Consider the following 26,893-nt stretch of genomic DNA (forward strand, 5'->3'; position numbering starts at 1 on the left):
TATAGTTCCTGTCGTGTTAGTTTGGCTTAGAGTAGTGTTTTTGTATATAGTTGCCTATTACAATAAGTTTAGTCTAGTCCTTAGTGTAAACTGCTCTCCGGTGCCTTTTTGGGTACTGGGTCCAGTACCGGACTCATGCCACACTCTCCTGGCTTTAAGGGCTGTCACACCTATGGCAAGCCAATGCCAGTCAGTGACTCCCACCCCAGCTGCCTGAAATATCTGGGGGAAGTCCACATAGGCGACAGATGTCACATTTGTAGAGGATTCAAGCCCTGTTCAAAAAAGGACAGGGTGGCCAGGCTCAAATATTTACTCATGGCATCTGTGCTTTGCCCTCCATCAGAACCTTCCTGTTTGGAGCATGTATGAGTTGGTCAAGAGTGCTCAGTCCATTCTAGCTAGCCTCACTGGTACCAAAGAAGTCCTCAAAGGACTCGGTACTGGGGCCTTTAAGATCTGCAGGCCAGGCAAAGGGTGCTGGGTGCTGCAAAGGATATTGAGGAGCACTCAAAGAAGAGACCCTCCCTCAGCACAACTTCGCTACAAAGAGGGATTGCTGATTGCTAAGCCTAGGAAGGGCCCATTGAGACCAATCACAGGACTGGCACAACTCCTAGTACTGACAGGTCAACTCCTGGTACTTTGACGGTACTGTCTATACCTGAAGCGTTTGAGGCAGCTTGCAAACTACTGAACTTGTTGGTTCTGGTTTCATCTGTGGGACAAGAGTCGTGTCTGGCACCAGGAGTGGGCGAGTTGGATTCTCTAGTGCCTGTTCTGGTACCAGTCACCATTCAATACTGGTGGCTGCGACAGTTGCAGCGTCTCAGCAGATTCCATCAAGAGGAAAGCCTGCAGTGATCTCGCTGTTGCCTCTGTCGCCTGATTCTCAACTCGTCTCCCTGATAACACTGGGGTCAGCTCCCCCATGGCCAGAGGAAGCAGACTCGTTCTCCTTTTCAGATTCTAAGGTCGGATCTTATGTCTCCAGGCCAGAGCAACCCCAGCGGATGTCTACCCACCTTGGTCCAGATCAATGGCTGGCAAACAGCTGGGTTCCCAGCACTGTACTAGTGGCCCTTCTGGAGCCTTTGTGGCTTTCCCCCACACTCTGCAACATTCAGTAGACATTGGGACGTGAGAACCAGTTTCCATTCCCCCTCTGCCAATATCAGTACTGTGCAAGGGGAATTGATTACTCCTGTGCAAGAATTTGACAAGGGTCCCCCTCAACAACCACTGGTCTCTTCTTCTTCATCCCTGGATGAGGAAGTACTTGCGGAGTCTACCTCACCCCCACAAGATGACTTCAGAGTCCACCAGGACATGCTAAAAGGGGTGACTGTGGCTCTGGATAGCCAGCCAGAGAAGGTGCATGGAAAGTCGCACAGATTGGTGGACATTTTCACCTCTGCTGGACCCTCTAGGATAGCTCTCCCTATAAATGAAGCTACCCTAGAGCCCACCCTAAGCTTATAGCAGACCCTATCCTCCCTTCCTCTCACAGCTAAAAGTGTGGAAAGGAGATTATATGTCCCTTCCCAAGGTAATGAACATTTTTGCAATCACCTGCCTCCAGGTTCCCTCGTATTGTCTGCTTCAAATGAAAAGGATTGGACTTCAACCCCGAAGGGGAAGAAAGCAAGGAAGCTATCCTTTCGTCAGGAAAATTTATTTCACATGAGGGTAACAACTGAGAATCACGAACTAGCAGGATTCTACTTGGTCGGCATGATTTTAACCTGTGGGAAAGCATCCTGAAGTTAAGAACAAGCTTCCTGATGAGGCCAAGCAGGATTCGTGGCCAAGTCAGCTGCGCAGATGAGCCTGGATGTGGTGGATCAGTGGCTCATATTATGGCTTCCACCATTTCCATGTGGCATTCATCTTGAGTGCAATTGTCATGTTTGCCCCGGAGATGCAACAAACCATTAAGGACCTCCCATTCAAAGGCCTTTCACTTTTCTCTGAGAAGATGGATGAAAGGCTTTATAGCCTTACAGTTTCAAGAGTGATGCTTAGGTCACTGGGGACTTATATACTGGCGACAAAAAGAAAGCCATTCCACCCACAACAGTCCCAGCAGTTCAACTTGTTTATGCTGCGTAGCCAGAACTTATTGAGAAAGAAGAGCAGTGGTTGTGAGAGACAGCTGCCTCCTTCACAGTGCCTGCTTCATTCAGGCAGACTGGTTCCTCAAAGCATTCATTTTGACTTCTTGCTCGAGAGTGACCTATAACCTCCCAGGGTACCGTCCCCTATTTTTATCAACCACCTATCCCACTTCCCAAGTGCTTGGTTCCACATTGCCATGGATGGGTGGGTTCTGGTGGAACTGGGTTACGCCCTAAAGTTTACTTCTATCCCTCCTTCCTATCCTCCTTCCCTGTCCCTCTTCAGAGACCATTCTCATGAGAATGTGATACTGTAGGAGATCCAGTCTCTCCTCCTTGTGGGCGACATATTGGAAGCTCCCAGGCCTTTCTGAGAAAAGGGTTTCTGTTCCTGATACTTTCTGATCTTGAAGGCAAAGGAGGGCTTCAAACTAGACCATTCAGATCACCCTCACAGCTTTTTGTGGCAGTCCAGACAGAATAAAGGACCACCTGATGTCCACTCGGAGAATCTCCTCCTGGATTATGGGCTGTATTTATCTACACTACAGTTTGGCAGATACAGAACCTCTGTAGAAAGTGGTGGCTCACTCAAGTAGATCACAGGCAGTTTCTGTGGCCTTTCTGGCCGAGGTTGCCCATCCTGGACATTTGTAAAGTGGCAACCTGGTCTTCTGTCCACACCTTTATCTCCTGCTATGCCTTCACTCATCAGTCTAGAGACAATGCCAGATTTGGACAAATGGTCCTACAATCTCTGTTCTAGTAGGCTCTGGATCTGTCTCCAGCTCAAAATGCTTTTGAGTCACCTGCAGTGGAATAGACATGTGCAATCACTCAAATAAGAAAAAATGGTTACTTGCCTTTCCCTTTCTACCCTCCTTCCCCTCTCTATCTGAGTCTCTCTCTGGTATAAAGAACTGGGGGGTTGGGGGCAATGGGGCTCTTTATATCTGTGAGCAGTGGTGTGAACACATGGGGGCATTCACGCTGCCCTGATGGGAACTACTGAGAGAAGAATCTCTGACAGCTGTGTATGAGGCATGCACACACCTACAGTGAAATGTGCATCACATCCCAAAGAACAACAGTTAAGGAAAGGTGAGTAACCATTTTGCCTAGACTGCACCACCACTAGTAGATGGTGCTATATCCTTATCTTAGTGTTAAGCTGTTATCTTGTATGTTGTTAGCTGTTGACCTGGCCAGGGAGTTAGCAGGGCAATTCAATCCTGTCCTGTGTGTTCTGGAGTTGGTACATGCAGTGTCCCAATAAATCCTTTCGTTTCTATAAGCAAGTATTATAACCGGAGTCAGCAGCTTCAAGATGGCAAAAGCACTTTTGCCAGCACAGAAATTTATGGGTCATGCAGATTAGACTGGAAGCTGTGATACTTGGGAGACCTTGAGCTAATGATCTCTGTGAATGACTGGACTAATGAGAAAGCAGCTCAGTACCTAGTAGTGTTTTTGGATGTCAAAGCATTTTACCGGCAGCTTTCCAGTGAGGATCATGAGTCTTACAGACAGTTCTGCAAACACTTTTACAACTGCTGTGAGCGGGGATTCGGCCTTCTGAAATTCTGGAAGGAATGGCAAATCAGGAGGAGGCAGGAAGGGAACCCCATATAGTTATTTGTGTACATAAAGGAAACTGTTCTATAGGCCTTTCTGTGCACCATTCTGGGCAGAAGATGGCTCAAATGAAACATAACCTCCTACACTGAATCTCAAACTGGCAATGCAGAGTGGGATGTCATGAGAGAACCTATGTGAAAAAGTCAGTTTATAAAAGCTTTAGCAAGAGAACTTCATAACTTGATGTAGGATAACATTATGGATAAATCTAAGGACCAGATTATACACAGAGTTCTAAATGTGGAACCAGAATTGGGATTTCCTTAAAGGTATCAGCTGTTAATTCCCAGCCTTAGAGCGACTCCTTTATATTTCAAGAAATTAGCATTTCAAGAAGTGATTGATAGTGATGTGGCTAAAAAATTGGAGGATGCCCAAGTGCAAGCTATTCACTTGCATCCCATGATCAGAAGAGAGAGAGACTGTTTCTCAAGTGGGTCCCAGGCCAGATAACATTTGTAGGTGATGTGGAGGCAAAGGCAAAGCCACATCAGCAACTGTTAAAATGGCACATGAAGAGGTGGTCAGATACTAGTTACTATGTGTCTGGAGACATTGACAGTTAGAAAACCACAATGCTGAGAAGAATATTGCAGAATGTGGAGGAACAGGGAGCCAGAAGCGAGCATTCCAGGCATAAGATGCCAGGGAAAAAAATACATGCCAGAAAGGAGGGGAGGCATGGTTATACAACTGGAAAAAGCAGCCTGGGGAAAAATCCAAAACGTACTCCTTTTTGGAAGGGATTTTGCCCACTGATCAAGACACTAAATAACTTATCCTTGCTGATACATAATCCATACATAATACATAATACATAATAAAGAACTGCTGCACAAAATCACTAAAAGAAAGGAGAAGATAAATACTGAGAATGTTTATGGCAAAGTGTACCTGCCCTTTGTGACTCCCAACAGGAGGCCTGGCAGTCCTACTACATCCTGCCCCAGACTGCAGTGAAGTGACAGGACAGGTGCCGCAAAGGTGGACCCTGGGATAAAAGGAGCTGCAGGTCAGTTCCTGGCTGGGACCAGAGGAGCAAGGAAGGGTGCACCTTTCTGCCTAATAGAGCTCGAGGGATAGTCAGAGTTTGTTTCTGGCTACATTTTCTTAAGCTGGGTTTGCAGGGAGATAAAGGACATAACAACCTTAACCCTGAAATAAGAGTGAAGCTAAAGGGGCCAGATAGAAATAGGCTAAGGGAAGAATCAGCAATGAATTGGATTAAGCTGCCCAGGGCTGCTGTTTAGGGTCTCTGGATTGGAACCCAGAGTAGTGGGCAGTTCGGGTTCCTCACAAATTATGTGCCATAAACTCCAAGAAAGGAAGCTTATTTAGGAGTCTGAACAAAAGGCTGAATTTAAAGGGCCCAGAGCTGGGTCCACAGGCATGCTGCCAAAAGCCACCTGCCTGCTGTGCTTGGGGTGGCAAAAAACATAGAGCCGCCCCTGTGGGGCAGATACCTCTTGGGCCTCCTGTTCCCACTCTGGTAAGATTTTAAAAGCATCTGCAGTTTAGTAAGCAGAGAGTAAGAAACGTAATATTATTATTCACCATAAAAGGATTGAAGGATATTGTAGCTTTCTTTAAAATTGTATATTATTATTATTATTTGTATTACCACAGTGCCTAGTCATGGAACAGGACTCCATTGTGCTAAGAGGTGTACACTCATGGAACAAAAAGATTGTTCCTACTTCAGAGAGATTATAATCTAAATATAACACAGGAGACAACAGATCGATACAGGCAGGGAACAATATATAATACATTACAATACAATAATTTTTTTCAAGTACAAAGAAAATTGAGACAATATTGGTCAGCATCATTGGCAGTGTTAGCAGCACACCAGCAGCCTAACCATTGTCAAGTTTTTATAGGAATTGGTGTCCTATATTGGGCAACTAAGGGGAAAAAGTAACCTTGGTTAACAGTGAAGATCTATTGCAGTAAATCTGTAATCCTGGTTCAGTGGGACCGTTCATATGTGTCTATAGGACAGAGTCCTAATGAAAGAGCCCTAGAACTTCAGGGTACTTTTCATCATGTTAGGAAATGCATGGTCTTATTGCAGTTGCACAATGCAAATTGGCTTTTGATACTCAGTGCTATTGCTTAATTCTTTAGTGGAATATTGAGGATAAAAACACATGACTAGAACAAAATAATGATTATTAAATTTATATTTAATATTTATAAGGTATTCTGTTTTCTTTGTTTTTCAGCATATCCCGAATGGGTAGAACATATCAATGACACAGAGAGAGACATAGGCAGTGATTTATACTGGCCTTGTGTAGCCACAGGCAGGCCTACTCCAACAATCAGGTGGTTGAAAAATGGAGTATCGGTTGGTATATTTCTATGTATTTTGCTGTATTGTTTATGTAGACACAGAAAATGATTTTTAAAGTATATTTTATTAAACAGAAGCCTTGTGTATTATATGATATAAACCTTTGATAATTCAGACTACATTAAGGACAAAATGTATTTCTATACCCTACTTATATCTCAGTCTGCTCTTTGGTTATTAAATATATCTTCTCACATTATTTCATATTCAGTTCAGATAACCAGCTTTTTTGTAGCATACATTTGGGATACAGATAGCTTTTTCTTTTTTTTTTTAAACCTGGGAGCCTTTACAATTAATGCTATTTTGTTGTCTCTAAATAAAAGTGCCTCCCCCCTCCCAAAAAATTCCATTTTACCACATTAAACATGAATGTATCTCAAAAGATACCTGGAAAAGACTGAGCCAATGGAGGGACGTTGGAAATGTTTAAAAATAAGATTGCTGTTCTCATTATATTACATACAACTTTTTCATGTATTTCATGTCATAGAATATTGCAAATTTCACGTTTTCAGTGGACGTGAAGTGTAAAATAAAAGCACTGCCAAATAACATAGACCTAATTTTCTATCAGCTTTCCAATTGTTATCCTTTTTGGAGGAGTATTTTCTGAGTCTTAAATATATATTAATTTTCACTTCAGCACCCTCAACAATAGTTTTAATAGCCATTGGTAGGGCTTCTCATTTTAGGTTTTAACTGATAAACACTGATATAGTGCCCCTTGTAGAAAAATAAATGAGACTGGTGTTTATTCAGTGAATACCGGAGAAACACTGGAAATGGTTACTTGTACCTAAGGGCTTGTCTACATGGAGTAATAATGTGGATTACAAGGGTGTGATTTCTAAAGTGCACTCAAGTGTGTTGCACATTAGCTGGTCTGTGTAGACCCTGCTGGTGCACATTAAAGTTTCCCTAGTGCACTTTCTCATAGTGTCACTTGAAACAGTACTAAGTTAAAGTGCATTAAGGAACATTACATTTGGATTACTCGTTATAGTAAATACAAAGAGAGAGCCTTGAAAAACCCTGATTTTTGGACATCTACATAGGACTCATCACTGCTACTAATATAAACCTCCCAAAATGAAATTAATAAACACCGAAAAACAGAAACCCTACCATTGTTTATGTTGGACGTACAGTATTGTGTGCTCTGCTGCTGTAGAACAGGCCAAAGAGAAGAGGGTTCACAATACAACTAACACACTGCTGCATTTCCTGAGCTGTAATGACAGTGATACTGGTATACAGACAAAGAAAACAATGGGGCAGAGCTATTTTGGCTGCGTGCTTTGAGAAAAATATGGTGGAGAGGGGAAAAGGGGAGCAGGGATATCAGTGTCTGCCATATGGAAAAGGATTAAACCAGAAGAAAACAATCCTTTTTTCAAGCTTCTATGGTTATTAAAAACAAGTGATTTAGCAAGCAAAATTACTTGATTGTCCCTTTTAACTGGACAGTCACTGACAAAATGTACATGTTGGATTGCAGAAAATATCATGTAGTTTTCAAATATGTCACACAATTATACTGTGTGTTTAGAATTAAAATATTATTCCCCATTGAAAAGAACAAAAATATTCTCATTTCCATGAGAAAAAATTTTTTGTTTCTAAATCAAACAAGTTTTCTTTTTTATATTAAATATTTCCCTTGGTTGAGAGAATTTCCTTTAAAAAAGCTGATTGAAATATTTTTATTAATAAAAAACAGTACAGAGAATGCAAAAAAGTAATATTTCTTTAATTTTCAACTATCCCAGATACTACAATTGACCCTTATGCTAGGTCTAAAGCTGCTCAGCCTATTTTCCACAAGAACATAGTTTATTAACTTTTTTTTAAATGGTTATCTACTGTAGTTCACAAAAGGTCTTGCTGTGTTTCTGTTTGGGGTTTTATTTTTCCCAAGTTATATCAACTACTTCATCATATTTACCATGTTATTGGTTATTAGAAGCAAGACACTCAAAGAGGCCCACACCAATCCGCATTGAAGCCCTTTAGAGGAATCCCATTGACTTCAATAGGTTGTAGAGCAAGCCTTAACCATGCAAATACTAATATTATTGTAAAACAAGGTACTACAATATACTGTAGATGTTATCTTGAAATTTGTTGAAGGAAAGCACATTGGCGTGGGCCATTGGCATAGTGGATGTGCTATGTACTAAGCATGTGGAAAAAACAGATTTGGTTCCTGGTTCTCCAGCCATCTTAATACTGGATCTGCAGTGCTAGGATTGTTATAGAGGCATCTTACATTGATGTACGCGATTGTTCAGCCATGATCCTTCCAGGCAAGTAGGGAGCCAGCATGGAATCTTTTCATTCAAAAAGATGGTGGCTGCAACATATTTCCATGAGGCCTGGAATGTAAAGTAGGGGGAAATAAAGGGTCTTCAGTGTTTAAAGGAATGTGAAAGACTCACTTCAAGCACTAACACCAAAATAAGAAAATTTAAGAAGCATGGAAGGATAGAAATCTTAGTGAATGTGATATTCTTATTGTTCTGGGTTTTTTTTAGTTCCGGAGAGGTGAATTAAGAATACAAAGCCTGACTGTCGAGGATGCCGGCATGTATCAGTGTATAGCAGAAAATGTACATGGAATTATATACGCAAATGCTGAGCTGAAGGTTGTGGGTCAGTGAGATATTCTGCTTTTGTTTCAACTTGTAAAACACTTTCAAATTTGAACAAAATGGTAGTCAGATTCCCATATTTACAAGCACTGATTTTTATGTAAAATACAGAGCTCTGACACCACATGGCTTATTCTGTAATAATAAATTTAATAATTGTATTGCCCTGTTCTTATTGAATATAACTGAGGTGATGTTTTAACACTGCAAATATTTAAAATCTCTAATGGGGTACTGAGGAACCAAATTTTACCACCTTTAATTTTGTCATTACTTTGTAAGAAATGTCCTCTGGAGTTTCATCTCCTCGCTTCCCACTGTAGCTGCAAACTTGGACGGGTCTCATATCAAGGGTTTGCAGTGTTTGTGGACCACAAAGAGCTGGTTGAGCTGTGGCTGCTGCCCCTGCTCATCTTACCTACTCCATTGTCCACCCCCTGCTTTTTCCAGTATCTGTTCTGCCAATCAATACGCAACTTCTAATTGACTGCTGATGCACTTCCTACCATCTTGTTGCCCTACCACAGCCTTTCAGGAGCTGATGGTCTAACCCATCCTCTTTACCCCAGTCTAGAGGCTAGACCACTTTTAGAGGTTTCATCCTATTACTGCCTCCAAGATAACTCATGCTGTTCTATAGCTCAAGCAGTAGAAACTCAGATTGTTAGATCCAGAGGTCCCATGTTTAACCACAGTGGATGACCCCTTCATTGATATATTTATATTGCTTGATGCCCTGTCCAGCTTACATGGCTCTCTCAGGAATTTCCTCAGCCCAGTTGTCTTGTGATCTTCTCATCTCGCATCTGCCTCCAACCTATGTCTGCTTCTCCACCTCCCAGCCCCCCAATTTCTACCTTCTCATCTGCCTGTCTCTCTCCCACAGCTAGAGCTCCCATGGTGCATGACCAGTTCTGCCCTGTTACTTCTCAACCCACCCAGGCCTTTGGTTCCCCTCCCTTCCTCCAGCTCCTCACCACTCCTGCAACCAGTCTTGAGTTCCTCAGTTCATTGCTCAGGAACATATCCTACTTTACTACTCAACCAACCATTCCAGTAAGTCCCCTCATCTCTTTACCAGCTGTCACCCCATTACCAGTCACCCACCACCAGACCCACGTCACTCAGAAACACACATGGATGAATGAGAGGGTTAAATATCTGTTCACAGTCAGTGCTCCTTAGAATATTTCATATGCAGAATTTGTTTCTTGGATCTGCGATTGGTCACCTAAGTCACATTGTATGATTTCTGCTCCCTGATTGGATTACCTTATAGTTAGAACAGAGCACTGCCACTGCATTGCTTATTTTGAGATGGCTGTATTGAAAAGATGTGACCTAAACCAATGTTTGATCATTTTGCCTGTACAGCTGCAATTAACAGACTTATTTCCCTGAGCTGTACACGTTTTTGGTGGCATCATAAACCATGTTGTCGCACAGACAGAGAAGTCAACAAAACAGAGATGTGTTATCTTATGATCAGTTAAAAAAAGAGAAAAACTCAACAGGCCAAAGTCTGACCCCAGATATGTCTGAGTGGCTCTCGCTAAAATCATGCTGCTGCATGTGCACTTCTGAGAGCAGAATTTGACTGAGCAAGCGGCCAAATAGAAAACAACAGAAACTGCAAAGCTGAGGAACTGTCTACTGTTTCCTTTAGGGCTGTTTAAAAACAACAGAGAACAGAAAACAAATATTAAATTATTTAAAAAAAAATTCTTGTGACCTGTGCGGAAGCTGAATTTTTAAAAGTGCTGTTATCAGACTCTTAATTATGTGTGATCCAAAGCCCGGTGAGATCAATGGAAGTCTTTCTATTGGTTTCAGTTTGGGTTGTAGAGCAGACCCATAATACAGCTGGGCCAAGCTCAGATGAAATTTGAGAAATGAACAGATAAGGATTTCAGGAATGACACAATATATAAATATTATTGTAGCTAATTTGTCAGACCTTCCACTGTTGCAGAGCCAAATTTCTGCATCTATGCTCACCTGCATAGTGGAAATTGTAGAGCCCAATTCCTTAGTTCTTCATAGAGTCATTGAGTTTAAAGGCAGAAGGAACAACCAGATCATCTAGGCTGACCTCCTGTATATCACAGGCCATGACACCACTCTGCACCCGCACACTAAACCCAACACCTAAATTGGACAGAAGACTAGACTGTTATCTGCCATAGGCAGATAAGAGGAGGGACCAAGCTACACTAGTGCCTGAGGTCCCTGCAGTGGCAGGAAAATGATTAAGTGAGATATAACCAGATAATCCTGCTAGTGACCGGCACCCACTCGCGGAAGAAGGCAAAAATCCCACAAAATCACAGGTAATCTGAGGTGGGGAAAATTCCTTCCTGACTCCACATATGGCGATCAGTTACACCTTGAGGTTGTGAGCAAGACCCAGCCAGCCAGGCACCTGAGAGAATGCTTGGTGCCCTCAGAGCCCTGGAGCTCCTCATCCAGTGTCTCATCTGCAGCCGTGGCCATCCAGGATGCTTAAGAAGAATTAAAAAAAAAACCCCAGAATGCATTGAGGGAGAGGGAAATCCCTTCCTGACCCCTGCTGATGGCCTGAGATCTTAGGAACATGTCAGAAACCTGAAGTGAGCCCTACCATCTATAACAGTTTACTCAACATTGGGACACCTCATTGTGGCCACATCTGGGAGTTATCTTCTGACACCTCCCTTTCCATGGTTGCTCACACCATATCCCCCCTCACTCTCCAGGATTCGCAGTGCTCCCTCTTCATGACAGCCCTCTGGCCAGGTCACTGTATGGTCCAGACCAAGGCCACTTTCTCAGTGGCTGGTAGGGGAACCCGGGCCTTCCCATGAGTCTGAGTTCAAACCAATGGACCCCATGTCCAGCAACTATGGTATGCTTGCTCCCAGATCCTGTTGCTATTTCCCTGGACTACTTCCCTTCTCTATCTTCTGCCCCCACCCCTCGGTTTAATGGCCAACATTCCCTCCTTCCAGGGAGTAACTGTAGACTACTTCCTCTCTTGGACTTCTTGCTAGACTCTCTAGCCCTAAACAAAACCCCTTCTAAGAGGCAGTGACTGCAGACTGCTTCCCCCTCAGAAGAACAGGAAGACTGCTTCCCGCCTCTTCCTGTTCTCAGTTTCATCTCTTTATACAGGCCCAAACTGCTCCTTCCTAGCTGAACTTCATCTTCCATTAGGTCTTGTAAATCCCTGGCTTCCCTCCAGGTGTGGCCTACAAGGTTAATTTACCTCATTTAACCTGCTCTGCCTTGTGTGCAGTGGGCATCCCATCATACAATCTCACTCATAAATTTGTCAGGATCTCTCTTAAAGCTAATTAGGTTGCTTGCCCTCCACAATTCCTATTGGGAGGCTGTTCCAGAATCTTATCCATTCCCCAGTCCCTCTGATGGTTAGAAACCTTCTTCTAATTTCCAGCCTGAAATTGGTCATGGCCACTTTATCTCCACTTGTTCTTATGCCAATTTTGCCCTTTAGCTTAAATAACTCTTCACCCTTCCGGGTATTTTTTACCCCTAATGTATTTATAGAGAGCAATCATATCCCCTCTCAGCCTTCTTGTTAGACAAAACAAGCCAAGCTCTTCTAGTCTCCTCTCATAAGATAGGCCCTCCATTCCCCGATCATCCTAGTGTCTCTTCTCTGCACAGTTTCCAGTTCTGAACCTGTTCCAGTTTAAATTAATCTTTCTTGAACATGGGTGACCAGAATTGTACACAGTATTCCAAATGAGGTCTTACCATTGCCTTGTACAAAGGTCTTTGATAGTTCTCTATCTCTACTAGAAATGCCTCACATAATGCATCCTAGGATTGCCTTTGCCTTTTTCACAGCCACATCACACTGGTGTCTTATAGTCATCCTGTTATTGACCCACCATACCCAGGTCTCTCTCTTCTTCTGTCACTTCCAACAGATGAGCCTCCAGTTTGTAGTAAAAATTCTTATTATTAGACCCTAAGTGCATGACCTTGCACTATGTATTATTGAATTTCATCCCATTTCTGTCATGCCAGTATTCAAGGTCATCCAGATCTTTCTGTAGAATATTCTGATCCTCCTCTGTGTTGATGATGCCTCCTACCTTTGTATCATCAGTAAATTTTATTAGCCCACTCTTACATTTTGTGCTAGGTCATTTATAAAAATATTTAAATAAGATTGGTCCCAAGATCGATCCTTGAGGAGCTCCACTAGTAACCTCCTTCCAGTCTGATAATTCACTTTGCAGCACAACATGTTGCCTTCTCCTCTTCTGCCAGTTCCTTGTCTACCTTGTAATCCTTGTACTGATCCAGGTCTTCCCTAATTTAACTGATAATTTCCCATGTGGTACCATGTCAAATGATTTCCTGAAGTCCAAAATATTAAAAAATCAGTTATTTTCTCAAAGAAGGAAATCAAATTAGTCTGGCATGATCTTACCTTTGGTAAACCCATGTTGCATTACATCCCCTTTACCATTTACCCTCATGAATTTAATTATTCTTTCCTGCACAATTTGTTCTAAAGTCTTGCACATACTGAGGTCAGACTAACAGGTCTGCAATTGCCCGGGTCATTCTTATCCCCCTTCTTACATATAGATATGTATGCTTCAATACACCCGGATTATCTTTAATGTCCTAAAACAAACAGTATTACATACCTTGTCAAAAGATATGATAACAGTGTCCATATGTTGCTTTTTCTCTTCAGCTTCACCTCCTAATTTTGAACTGAACCCAATGAAGAAGAAGATCTTGGCTGCTAAAGGAGGCCGTGTAATAATTGAATGCAAGCCTAAAGCTGCTCCTAAACCAAAATTCTCATGGAGCAAAGGAACAGAACTGCTCGTAAATGGGAGCAGGTCAGTATTGGTTCTAAAGAGCATGATTGGTCTTAGAATAGTTTTATGATACCTGTATATTCAGCTGAAATAGAAATTTAGTTAGAGTGCAAATTTTACTATAGATTTTTAATGATTAGTGAATTCTTGCAGCAAAATTGAAGCAAAGAACCATTCTTAATTAAATTCTTTATTTTTATTCTTCATTCTTAATGAAAAATTCAAAACATTAATTCTCATCTTGCATATAAATCTTCCATGTAAACTTGAAGTTCAGCTAGTACATTTACTAAGCATTAGCCATGAGATATTGGGTCTGGGTTTGACAGGGCAGTGCTTTCATTTTTATTTAACTTTCACTTGTCCCATTTTTATTATGTTCCTACTTGCTATTCTTCTCCAGTGTTGAAATGCAGAAGCAATTAATGAAGGACAAAGAAAAGTTACTTGCCAGTACTGGTAGTGGCATGTAGGGTATGTGTAGCTCCTCAGTAAAAGCAGGCTGCATCCATACTGTAGGGTGTAGCTACACAGTGGTGTGAAGCTACATGCCACAGTGAAAGACTCTGGTCGGGGGAGGCAGTTGGGAAAGGCTCTTGTGTTTCCCCACTGCCTCTCCCTGCCAGAGCCTTTCCCCACTAGTGGAGTCTTTCACTGTGGAGAGGAAAAGGTCCAGCAGCTTTCCACAGCTTGAGCCTTTCCCTGCTGCAGGGAAAGAGGTTAAAATCATAATGGTATCGAGAAAGTGAATAAGGAAGTGTTATTTACCCATTCATATAATGCAAGACAGTATGGTCAGGGACACAACCCAATGCTTTGGGTGTCCCTAAAGCTCTGACTGCCAGAAACTGGGAATGGATGACGGGATGGATCACTCAATAATTTCCCTGTTCTGTTCATTCCATCTGAAGCATCTGGTACTGGCCACTGTTGAAAGACAGGATACTGAGCTAGATGGACCATTGGTCTGACCCAGTATGGCCATTCTTATGTACTCTGAGTGTATATGCTCTGCAGATGCACAGTGGCCCTTCCTTCTCCACACTCTTCAGTACACTCAGGAGCAGTAAATCTGGACTCAGGGCCTCTTATACTCTCAGGTTTTAAAATCAAGTTAACTAGAAATTCCCTATGCCGATTATACTGCCACTATGGTTCAGAGACTTGCAAGCATGATGCACAGTTCCTATGCTGTGAAACAGCAGAGGCAATATTGCTGGAGCATGCCAATTATATGTTAATAGTCTCATAGTAATGTATAAAGGTTTCCTGCATTCTTAATTTGATATAGCATACAGATATATTGGCAAACAAATATAGGGTTTTATTTTCAGAAATCTTTACTTACACAAGGTATAATTAAAATTGATTTAATGCTTAATGTAATCTTTCTCCAATTTATTTAATTTAAATATATACGCCACTGTGTTCTTCAGTTTCTTGTTTTTGTCATAGCTGTCTAAGCTGATCTTTTGTCAAAATAAATCAGTGTAGTGGCTTAGCCTATGTAAAAGTGGCTTATTTATAAACATTCCATGCACTATAGAAGTCACCTTTTAAATGTTATATTAAATGAGATTTTCAAAGCTTTAAACCCAATACTCAGAGAATTTCCCTGGCTGCAGATAAACTCCCTCAGAGTTAGCCTAAAAGGGGGTGCTCAGTTTTCAACACTAACTTATAACTGTTTAAAATGCAGCATTTAGACATTTTTAATTTGCAAAGTGTAAAAATCTGGGGCTGATTCATGATTGTTACCCCACAGCAAAGAGGAAACTACCCCATGGATAGAAGTTAATTAATGTTAAATTAGCAAGAGATGTCCATGGATTTATATACTGTATAAAATTCTAAGGAATACTGAAAGCATTCATTTGCCTTATTTCATATAGCAAAAAAGAGTTAATTTAGAATGTGCATAAGGAATCAGTTTTGAGGAGCTGTTAGTAAATTTCACCAGAATCTAAAATAATGGCCCTTGCTTGTCCTCCATTGCTATTTCATGTCTGTTGGTGGAGAAACCAAGAATTTTGTTTAAATATTAGGTTTTTCCCAGGGGATATTGCCCTCCATTAAATAGATGTCATTATGCCAACACTTGCTGCCCATCAACCTTGTAGGGTATGGCTACACTGCAATAAAACACCAGTAGCTGGCCCATTTCAGCTGACTCAGGCTCTCAGAGCTCAGACTATAAAATTGCAATGTAGACATCTGGGTGCTGGCTGGAGCCTGAACTCTGGGACCTTCCTAGAACCAGACTTCTACACTGCAATTTTATAGCCCTACAGTCCAAGCCCCATGAGCCTGAGTCAGCTGACAGAAGCCAGCAGCACATGTTTTATTGCAGTTGTGACAGACCCAGACCAGTGGGGTACAGGAGTCTGGTAGAGGGCAAATATACTGATCACTGGATGAGTAGTTTTCTGTTCCCTGAGTGACCAGAGCAGGGGCTGCACTAGCGTAAGCAGGAACCTGCTAGAACCAGTTAAGGCAGACAGGATGATTAGATCACCTGCAGCCAATCAAGGCAGGCTAATCAGGGCACCTGGGTTTAAAAAGCTCACTCCATCAGGCGTGGGGGAGCCAGAGGAGAGGAAGTGCGTGTGAGGAGCTGGGAGCAAGAGGCACAAGGAGCTGAGAGTGAGAGGGTGTACTGCTGGAGGACTAAGGAGTACAAGCGTTATCAGACACCAGGAGGAAGGTCCTGTGGTGAGGATAAAGAAGGTGTTTGGAGGAGGCCATAGGGAAGTAGCCCAGGGAGTTGTAGCTGTCATGCAGCTGTTACAGGAGGCACTATAGACAGCTGCAATCCACAGGGCCCTGGGCTGGAACCCAGAGTAGAGGGCAGGCCTGGGTTCCCCCCAAACCTCCCAACTCCTGATCAGACACAGGAGGAGTTGACCCAGACTGTGGGGAAGATCACTGAGGTGAGCAAATCTGCCAATAAGCGCAGGACCCACCAAGGTAGAGGAGGAACTTTGTTACACAGTGTAGGCATACCAGTAGTGTCCCATTCTATACATGGGGCAGATCCTCATCAAGTTCCTTGAGTAGATTTAGTGGAGTCCACTTGACATGATCTGAGCTGCTCTACCACATATCATCAATAGAAAAACGTGGTTCGTTCAAGCCTGTAGGAGCTGCACAGAAGCTCAAAGATGGGTTTCCATATCTGTGAGGGGAACATTTTGTCTTCTGAAATAGAATTCATCTTCACAGTTGGCAAGCTGCTGGTGCTCCTTAGCAACCAATGATTACATTGAATTATCCTGTCTTAAATCCCTCTTTAAAATCTACCTCTGCCATGATGCTTATGAATCACTGCCACCTGGAATTGGTTAGGCTGGTGACTGCCTGTGGCTCCTGATTCATGTAAATATATCTATGTCTACCTGCCCCCACCCAACCCCATTTGTTTATTTATTCTTCTGTCAGATTGTGAGCTCTCTGTTCCAAACTCCCTTTTTTTCACTCACTGCCTGGCTCAGTGGGACCCTGATCCCTGACTGAGGCCTCGTGGTGGTTTCTACAGCATATATTTATTTAATAATTTATTTACAAACGAATTCTAATTATTTGATCTAGATGTTAAAACATATTACTTCAAGAGAGAGACTATAATTAGTGGTATATTGTTTTTAAAAAGGGGATTTTGAGATGAGGGGTTTTGAAGGAATGTGTCAGAGATTTCTTGGATTTGTGCACTATTTGTTCACCACAGGTGATGCAAGTTCAAATCCTAGCTCATATCCTCAGTGAAAACTTGACTGGTTGTCTCATGCCAATCCATAGTGAGCATTTGTCTATACAGTTTCTACTCTTGGAAGTCCCAGCTCAAAATAAACCCCGGGAGTGAAATTGCAGGGAGGTGCTAAGTCAAGATATCATTAATGTTGACTGGAATAGCTTCCTTAGCACCTAGTTTTAGTCACTCTAATTAGTCTTGCACTTATTTGAGTATTAAACTTGCAAAACTAAAAGAAAAAATATTTGAGAGAACAAAAATAAGTGAAAATAATCCCCCTAAATGTAAATTGTATGCTTTATTCCAGATCCCATTAACCATGCTAAACTCTGTTTAAATCATGATGGGGTACTGGAGCATATATAAAAGCAATAGTTAGACATCAGTTATTGAGAGACCCTTATGATCTTTATTTTGACTTATTTGGAAATTTCCACTGGAAATATTTTGTTCTTTCTGATGCAAATAACTATTTTAACTCATGGTGTATTTTTCACACTTTCAATAGGATATCTGTTTGGGATGATGGTAGCCTGGAAATTGTTAATATCACAAAGCTGGATCAAGGCAGCTACACGTGTTTTGCAGAAAATAACCGAGGAAAAGCTAACAGTACTGGTACTCTGGAAATCACAGGTAAAACTCCATTTTTGTTCATTTCACATAACATGCCTCAATTTAAAATTATAAAGCTTTGCTTTATAAGATTTCCCTTTAAGACTTTCCCTGCAAGCCATTTTATGTTATTTCTTTCCAACTAAATTGAACTGAATTGCCCATTAAGAGATAGATTATGGCTTTTAAGCCACAGCTCTAAATAGGGGAAGCATTGAACTGCGCTAGAGGAGCAAAGCAAAGGAAAGGAAGTGTCTCAGTTCTTCCACCAGTGCTGTTCCTTCCACAGGAGAGTCAATAATCTGATCATCCATTCAGATGGTGCTGATATCTCTCCCTCATGCACTAGCCCAACATTGCAGCCCAACACACAGAGCATGGGTCCATGACCATCCTCCTCCCTGCCTCTCCTTGGCTCCTTTCTACTTCTTTTTCAGAGCATGGGGGTAGTGAGCAGTGCAATTAAATAAATCATTTATTTAAATTTGTAATGTGGGATCATTCATCCAAATAAATGCGCCACAGTAACACATTGCAGTACTGGTATCAGATGCTGATGTACTTAATCACACCTTTTACAACCCTGTCAGATAACTAAATAGCCGAAGGGAGGAGGAAGGGAATATAGTGTTCATGAGCACTTCTGTCTGCCAGGCCTCTGGAAAACCACCTATGTGTTAAATGTATATGAAAAGAAAGCATTTCCTGCAGCCAGAATGTGGCAGTCGTACTCAACAGCATGGTGCCACAAGATAAACTTAGCAACATGAGTGTGAATCCATCAGAACATATGACAACATTTTTTGTAACTTCTTCCCTAGACCATATGTAATGATGTTTCAAATATTGTAAAGAATTTATTTTGAATCACGAGGTCTGTTTAACTAGTATGATTATTTATTTTTCTTTGTATTTTGTAGCCTTGTTTTTTTAATCACTACATTCATCATTCTTAGTTTTCTGGAAACATTTGTAAATAAATATTCAAGCCCTTTAACGTTATATTGTGCATTTTAGAATCACAAACAATTATTGACTTAAAATATCTCCACAGTTAAACATTTAAAACATATGTGTGTATAATCTAAACATAAACCATTCCTTTTTGTACCTGAGGACTCTAACCTAGTTCATCTAAGGAGGGAGAACTAATGACTGAGCATGTCCCTTGCAATTCAACTTTAACCAACAGAAACAGTGAAAGGCTAGTTGGCAGATTTCAAAACTTGGTATCTGTCATGGACACATGAGAATTTTCTTTAGCACTGTTTCCACACCCTGGGGTGTAACTACACATACCAGTGAAAGACTCTGGTAGTGGGGAGGCAGTGCAGAAAGGTTTCAGCCACTCTCCACTGCCAGAGATTTTCACTGTGGTGAGGAAAGGCTCTGGCCGGAGACAGACAGCAGGAAAAGCCTGAGTCTTTGCCTGCCACCTCCCCACTGCCGGAGCCTTTCCCCACTGCTGGAGTTTTTCACAGTGGTAGGGAAGGGCTCCAGCAATAAGAGCCATTGGAGTCTTTCTCCACTACCTCCCTCACTTCCCCCACTATTGGAGTCTTTTTCTGTGGTCGTGGAAAGCTCCAGAAGAGCAAGTGGGGAGGCAGCAGGGAACTATATGGCTAAAAACAGCACTGTAGATGGGAGTCACAGCTTGGGCAAGTAGAGCTCTGTGCAGGGTATGTACTTGTGTACCTTTCCACACCCTGCAGGCATCTCTTTACTCGCCTAAGCCATGCCTCATGGTCTATGCTGTTGTTTATACCTGTGCTGGGGGCCTACATGAGTATGTATACGACCCGCCACTGAAAGACGAGTGCAGTGCAGACATACCCTAGAATACCTCTAGGTTGATAGAAGACTCTACAATACAAAACAAAATCCAGCAACCATTATAAAATCAGCTACCAAATGTACACACATGGCTAGAATACCATTCCCTTCTGTTACGCTGAGCTCTTTGGTATCAAAGCATGTGTCAGCTAAATTAGATCTGTATAGCAAGATCCCTGAGGAATTTCATGGAGTCTCCTGCTCTTCTTCTTTTCTTGATTGTAGTAAGCTCTGATTATACATATTTTTCTTCTTTGCTTCTATTCTCTTCTGTCCCTTCCCAGCATAGCTATTTGCATTCCATGCAGAATTAAACATTGTTTTTTAATAGACACATTAGAATCCCCCTTTCCAGGGTGGAGTAATGGAAATGAGAGCACTGAGCAGAGCTCTCCATTCTTTAATGATGGTTTGTTTGTTTTTTTTTAAGGCCAGGATTGTTACGAACAAAAAAATACACAATGAGTCATGCAAAATGGATCATCTGTCTTCTACACATGAAATAGTCTGTGAATAAAAATAAGTCAGCATAGTTTTTTATAGTCATCATGATGAAGAGGCTAAAATGTGTATTATCAGAGAATGAGCAATCAAAAGCCAAGGAATTTCAGTTGTAAGGGTGTCACTTTTCTTAGAGCACCTCTCTGTTCTAATCAGTGTTCCCCTTTGAAATGTAGTTGCATAAATAACATGTAAATCAGTTTGTTCTTTTCATGTATAATGAAACAGCTAGATTCGCATCTGTATATTCAGTTGTTTATTAGAATTTTCCACATTTTCTTTTAACTTCACAGAAGCTACAAAGATTACCTTAGCACCAACTAATGTTGATGTCACAGTTGGAGAGAGTGCCACCATGCAGTGTATTGCGTCCTATGATACCACATTAGATCTGACATTTATTTGGTCTCTAAATGGCTACATGATAGATTTTGAAAAAGAGCATGATCATTACGAAAGGAGTGTTATGGTAAGATTTTGCAGACCCTCATTTGATACGCTAAGCTCTGGTTTTCAGTATCATGAAACACATGGTGTTTTCTGTATATTCTAGTTTATTGGTTCATACCCAGGAAAATGCATCTGGAATCACCTTTTTAAAGAGGCCTAAAATTATAAAACAAGGATCAAGGCCTCTAAAAGTTGTTTACAGTTCATTAGTTACTTCATAGTGGAGAAGTGAAGAGGTTGTTTGTAAAAGTTTGTATGTTCTCCTAACCTTTTTCTTTAGCGGTTCCCATTTTTCACTGTAACAGATTTTGTGGAATCCCCAATCACCAAACTAGAGCTCATTGAATTCTGATTAATAAATTGTCTGAAAATGTCACTCTCTCTTTTTCTGATTGTGAATAGTTCACAAACCTCTACTAACTTATTTGAATGTATTTAAATAGTTTAAGTGAATGAATTGCAGCCAGTGTGCTGTGTCAGATGGATCACTTGACTCTTAACTATGTACTATTCACGCAGTGTGAGTCTCAGAGGGCCAAACTGTGTGAGTCCTACTCTCCCCACAAGTTTTACTCTTGAAGTCCATAGTCTGGCTGTGAATAATTTTTTACTAATGTGAATAAGGGATTTGCAGTCTGGTCCATAGTGTCGTTTCTAAATGGCTGACTGAAACATTTAAAATTAAAGAACAAGGAATAATAAATGATAGATAGTGAATATAGATAGTGAATATTGTGGAATTAAATAGAGTCTTCACTCTCAGGTTGGTTGCAACAAGTCAGAGACAGTTTATTTTCCTGACACTTGCAAGAGGAGAGTACACCCAGACGGGTTCCCCCCATCCCAGGCAGGTCTCCGTTAGATAAACTATTAGGGCAAGCATTTATACCTTTTGTTGCAGACAATAATGATCAACAACCACATCTAGTTTATACATATTCCTTCTGATATCTTACTTTTCTCAGCAGTTCCTGCTACAGTCTGTATTCCATTCTTATCTAACACAAGCTCGAAAAACAGTATCTCTTACAGTTTTTTTGTTCCACTCGCTTTCCACTTGCCCAGGCCCTGCCTGAAATCTCACATTATTAGAGCTAGTGTTAGCCTGACTCTTACTTTAGTCCTAAAAGTTAAGATATCTGTGTTCAAATTCCCTTTATCCTTTTCTCTCCTTCCACAATAGGCAGGCTACCACCAAACATAGCACAAATAATCTTTAAAGGGAAAGATATTTGTTTTCCAGAAGCTGGATGACAGGGGATGGATCACTCAATAATTGCCTTCTTCTGTTCATTCCCTCTAAAGTATCTGGCACTGGTGGCTGTTGGAAGACAGGATACTGGGCTAGATGGACCATTGATCTGACCCAGTATGGCCATTCTTATGTTCTTATATGTGTGTATTTCTTATTCCTGTCTGTGCTCTTCTAATGAGCATTTCCAGGGTCTGGCACAGGATAGCGAGTAGGAGAAAAAATTCAATAAGCACTCAGTCCTAAACAAGCTAATTCAAAGTCACTCATTTTGGCACAAATAAAGAGACATCCCAGATATTGTTAATGAGCATGTGGGGTTATCCCATTCCATCTGCTAGGCCATTTCTCTGGCAATTTTTTTGTCTTAGGCATAAATCTTCTCTGGTTCAGCATGTCCCCTGATGTCATGTTTTAGCAAACTATCTGCAACACATGAGGGTCCTACCCTGCATATATTTATTTCCATTTGTGGAAAGCCTCCATCTCATAGCACTGTGCTTGGACCAACTTTAAATTGTATAAAAACACACAACAATCAATACAAAATACAAACAAATTATCCAACACAAACCATACAATCTGAAAAAAATATTAGCCCAGAATAGATATCAATGAAATAATTATCCCCACATCCAGACATTCTTAATCTTCAACCCACCCTCTTACTGAAATCCCAAGAAAAACAGTGGATTTTGCATCATGCCTGTGGATTAACCAGTCCTGGTGAAGGTTGTAGGTATTGGGGGAGCAAGCTCTAGAATTAAGCGCCCATCACAGAAAAAAGATGTGCCACCACTCTACTCCCTTTTAAATCAGGGGAATGTTAACTCAGGTATATCTACTGAGCACAATTGTTGTGGTATTATATGGGGAGAAGGGCCTTTAAGGTAGGCTGGCTGTGAACCCGTTAGGCCTCAACAGTGGTCGGTCACACGCTAAGCTCCACCTACAATATTACCTACATTTTAACAGTCCATTCCATGGAGTCTTTCTGATTCCTAGACCTGCAAAGCTGTCTGATTTGGTAATAGCTAGTTGGGTTCCTTCTTCCTCTCTCTATTTTTTAAATATCATTCCTAATAGCTGCAAATAAAAGTAAATTAAAAATATTTTACAAATCTAAAGCAGAACCAAAAATAAGATTTGCATAGTCACAATAGTTAACATGGGGCTGTAATCATAAACATAAAAAATGAAACGGTCTGCCTAGGAGCATGCATATGATATCAGCAGTCCCACAAGACTGAATTAGCCAGTCCCAACTGCTGTTTAGAGCTAGTTGAAATGTTTTTAATAGGACAGTTTTCTGTCAAAAGATGCAGTTTAATCGAAATTGAAGTGTTTCATGGGAATGTGTCAATTTTGACCAATTTTTCAATAGGAAAATGTCAAATGTTTCACTTAATTTAATATAAACATATGTATAATATTAAAATATTAATTTTGTTACATTTCTATACATTTAATACTGTGTATATTTGTAACACATATTTAGTAATGAAATCAAGAGTCAAAACGAAACACTTCAACATTATCAAAATGAAACGTTTTGATGGTCCTGAATCAAAATTTTTTGATTGTGAAGGTCTCTAGAAGCCCTGTTAGTATCTTTCAATGAGAGTCTGTGTGGACTTTCCTTGTCTGACTGGCAGAGTAGTGGTCTAATGCCAGTTTAAGGGCACTGAAGCTCAAAGTCTTAAGGTTCCTGCAAAGTACCTTACAGAAATTTGTGCCTATCAAAACTCCAGTAGCAGCATACTAAACCTCTCTAGAAATGTACTTTACAGTTATTTTAGGAATTATGAGATGTGTAGATCTACCTCACTGCCATCCCAAGAAAATGATATTTTCCATGTTTACATCTGAGGATTGCTTTATTAATGTGTGTTTAAATTTGCACTTCTGCACTGTTCAGTGCATATAGAGTATTTTGCAGAAGCTTGAAATTACAGCTTGCTGACAGCTCTTCTCTTAGATAACAGCAGGAATGAAATCTTAGTGTTTGTCAAACCCTTCCTTTAAAAAATACAAGAGGTGGGAAAATATAAAGAAGAAAGCCCTCTACTAGACAGAAAAACCCCCACCTCTGTCTTGTAAGAGAGCAAAGTAAAAACACACCTAATGTTTTGTCTTGGTCCTTGAGCTTAGTCCCCTGACCGCAGTCATTTAGAGAAGTTATTTAGGCTTGGGCTCAGATAGGTCCCACGAAACCACAGACTGGGATTGAAAGTGTGGGTAAATCAAGCGCTTTGGTGTGTAGAAGGAAGAAAATTCATTGACATGAGGTTTTCCCCACCTTAGCCTGAGTAACATCAAAGAAAATATATATATATCCTTATGCAGTGGCTGAACATTGTCAATCTGTTGGCCATGTGCAGATCGTAGGATTTTTATCCAAAAAACATATTGAACAGGAGCCATAACTTTACACATACCAGTGGCTATTTATGTGGGTATAAGATTTTTCTTGTAATAGTGCCACTATAGGGAAACTCAAATAATTTTTAAGGAAATTAATTTTAATGTCCTGTCCTGATACTGAAGATGTTTCTGAAGATTCTAGCAAAGTACTTTAGGAGGAACATACCATGACCCACTACCCCATGGCAAGCAAGGGTATCAGTGCAAGTCCTGAGGGTGCCAACTCCTCAAAACAGCCATCCACCCCACCCGTGCCATTCAAGAGATGATCTCTGAACCTGCGTCTTTGCAGCTGTATATAGCTGTGCAGTGAGGGTAGAACACCACCATTCTGATTTTGGTGGCATTTTTTGCGCTCGCTCTACACAAGATGTAAATGACGGAACAAAGCAGTGGAGAATCCCACCCTACGACTCCATCTGCTGGAGCAGAAACATCTACTTCATATGAGTTTTCCTACTCTTAACTAACTTAACTAGTTTGTTGCAGATACTCTTTGACCTCCTTCCACCATTTGCTCAATCCTCTGCAGTTGGTTTGACTTCAACTGTAAGCAAGGACTTGGAACAAATTTTGAAGGAGAAAGTAGTTAAGAACATAGAGATAAACAGTAACTAGGATAAAATGCAACATGGTTTTACAAAAGATAGATTGTGCCATACCAAACTGATCTCCCTCTTTGAGAAGATAACTGATTTTTTAGACAAAGGAAATGCAGTAGCTCTAATCTACCTGGATTTCAGTAAGGCATTTGATACAGTTCCACATGGGAAATTATTCATTAAATTGGAGAAGATGTGGATTAATATGAGAATTGTAAGGTGGATAAGAAAATGTTTACAGGGGAGACCTCAAAAGGTCATACTGAAAGGTGAACGGTCAGGCTGGAGGGAGATTACTAGTGGAGTTCTTCCAGGATCAGTTACGGTACCAGTCTTATTTAACATTTTTATTAATGACCTTTGCACAAAAAGTGGGAGTGTGCTAATAAAATTTGCAGATGACACGAAGTTGGGAGGTATTGCCAATACAGAGGAGGACCAGAATATCATACAAGAAGATCTGGATGACCTTGAAAACCAGAGTAATAGAAATGGGATTAAATGTAATAGTGCAGAATGCAAGGTCATGCATTTATGGACTAACAACAATATTTTTTTCTATAAACTGGGGATTTATGAGTTGGAAGCTAAGAGGAGGAAGACCTGGGTGTATTGGTTGATCACAGAATAACTATGAGCCACCAATGTGATGTGACTATGAAAAAGGCTAATGCGATCCTAAAATGCATCAGATGAGATATTTCCAGTAGAGACAGGGAAGTGTTAGGACCATTATACAAAGCATTGGTGACACCTTGTCTGGAATATAGTGTGCAATTCTGGTCTCCCTTCTCTCAGAAAGATTAATTCAAATTGGAACAGGTTCAGAGAAGGGCTACTAGAATTTTCAGAGGAGTGGAAAGCCTACCTTATGAGAGGAGACTCAAAGAGCTTGGTTTGTTTAGCCTCACCAAAAGAAGGCTGAGGGATGATATGATTACTTTCTATAAATACATCAGAAGGAAAAATACCAGGGAGGGTGAGGAGTTATTTGAAGTTAAGTATCAATGTTAACACAGAACAAATGGGTATAAACTGTCCTTCAACAAGTTTAGGATTGAAATTAGATGAATGTTTCTAACCATCAGAGGAGTGAAGTTCTGGGACAGTCTTCCAAAGGGAGAAGTGGGAGCAAAAAACCTAACTGGCTTCAAGACTGAACTTGATAAGTTTATGGAGGGGATGGTGTGATGAGACTGCCTACAATGGCAGGTAGCTGAGCTGCAACTGCCAGCAGCAAATATCTCCAATGACCAGAGATGGAACACTAGATGGGCCGGCCTCTGAGTTACTACAGAGAATTCTTTCCCGGGCTGAGTCTTGGCTGCTGGGTCTTGCCCACATGCTCAGGATTTAACTGAGCATCATATTTGGAAGGAATTTTCCCCAGGTCAGATTGGCAGAGACCTTGGGGTTTTTTTTTGCTTTCCTTTGCAGCATGGGGTAAGGGTCACTTGCAATTTTAAACTAGTGTAATTGGTGGATTCTCCATAACTTGAAGTCTTTAAATCATGATTTGAGGACTTCAGTAACACAGTCAGAGGTTATGGGTCTATTACAGGAGTAGGTGAGCGAGGTGCAATGTGCAGGAGATCAACTAGATGATCATGATGGTCCCTTCTGACCATAAAGTCTGAGAGTCTATCCCTTAATGATCGGATCTGAGGTTTGTATTTAAGTAATTGTTTGGGGTTGGGATTTGTGGTTATATTTAATAATCAGGAATAATGTTGTGGTGTTTCTAAAAATTCTTGGAGTTTCATACAAGTTTCTGCCTAGAATATTGAATATGAAATGCCCATCACCTGTTTATTTCTTCATTTTATATCCAAGTGTAATTAATTACTTATAACAGA

At 41.0% G+C, this 26,893-nt stretch overlaps 1 protein-coding gene across 1 annotated transcript in view; it reads left to right on the forward strand.

The window, feature by feature from the left end:
• The window catches only part of CNTN1 (contactin 1), a 254,857-nt gene that overhangs the window by 124,050 nt on the left and 103,914 nt on the right, over nucleotides 1–26,893 (forward strand). Inside the window, exons 9-13 of the mRNA XM_044996278.1 lie at nucleotides 5,984–6,108; nucleotides 8,652–8,769; nucleotides 13,483–13,633; nucleotides 17,869–17,996; nucleotides 20,603–20,778. Of these exons, the coding sequence (XP_044852213.1) occupies nucleotides 5,984–6,108; nucleotides 8,652–8,769; nucleotides 13,483–13,633; nucleotides 17,869–17,996; nucleotides 20,603–20,778 (698 nt within the window). The remainder of the gene's footprint in view (nucleotides 1–5,983; nucleotides 6,109–8,651; nucleotides 8,770–13,482; nucleotides 13,634–17,868; nucleotides 17,997–20,602; nucleotides 20,779–26,893) is intronic.

The sequence above is a fragment of the Mauremys mutica genome, chromosome 1 (assembly GCF_020497125.1).
Source record: "Mauremys mutica isolate MM-2020 ecotype Southern chromosome 1, ASM2049712v1, whole genome shotgun sequence".
Taxonomy (NCBI): domain Eukaryota; kingdom Metazoa; phylum Chordata; order Testudines; family Geoemydidae; genus Mauremys; species Mauremys mutica.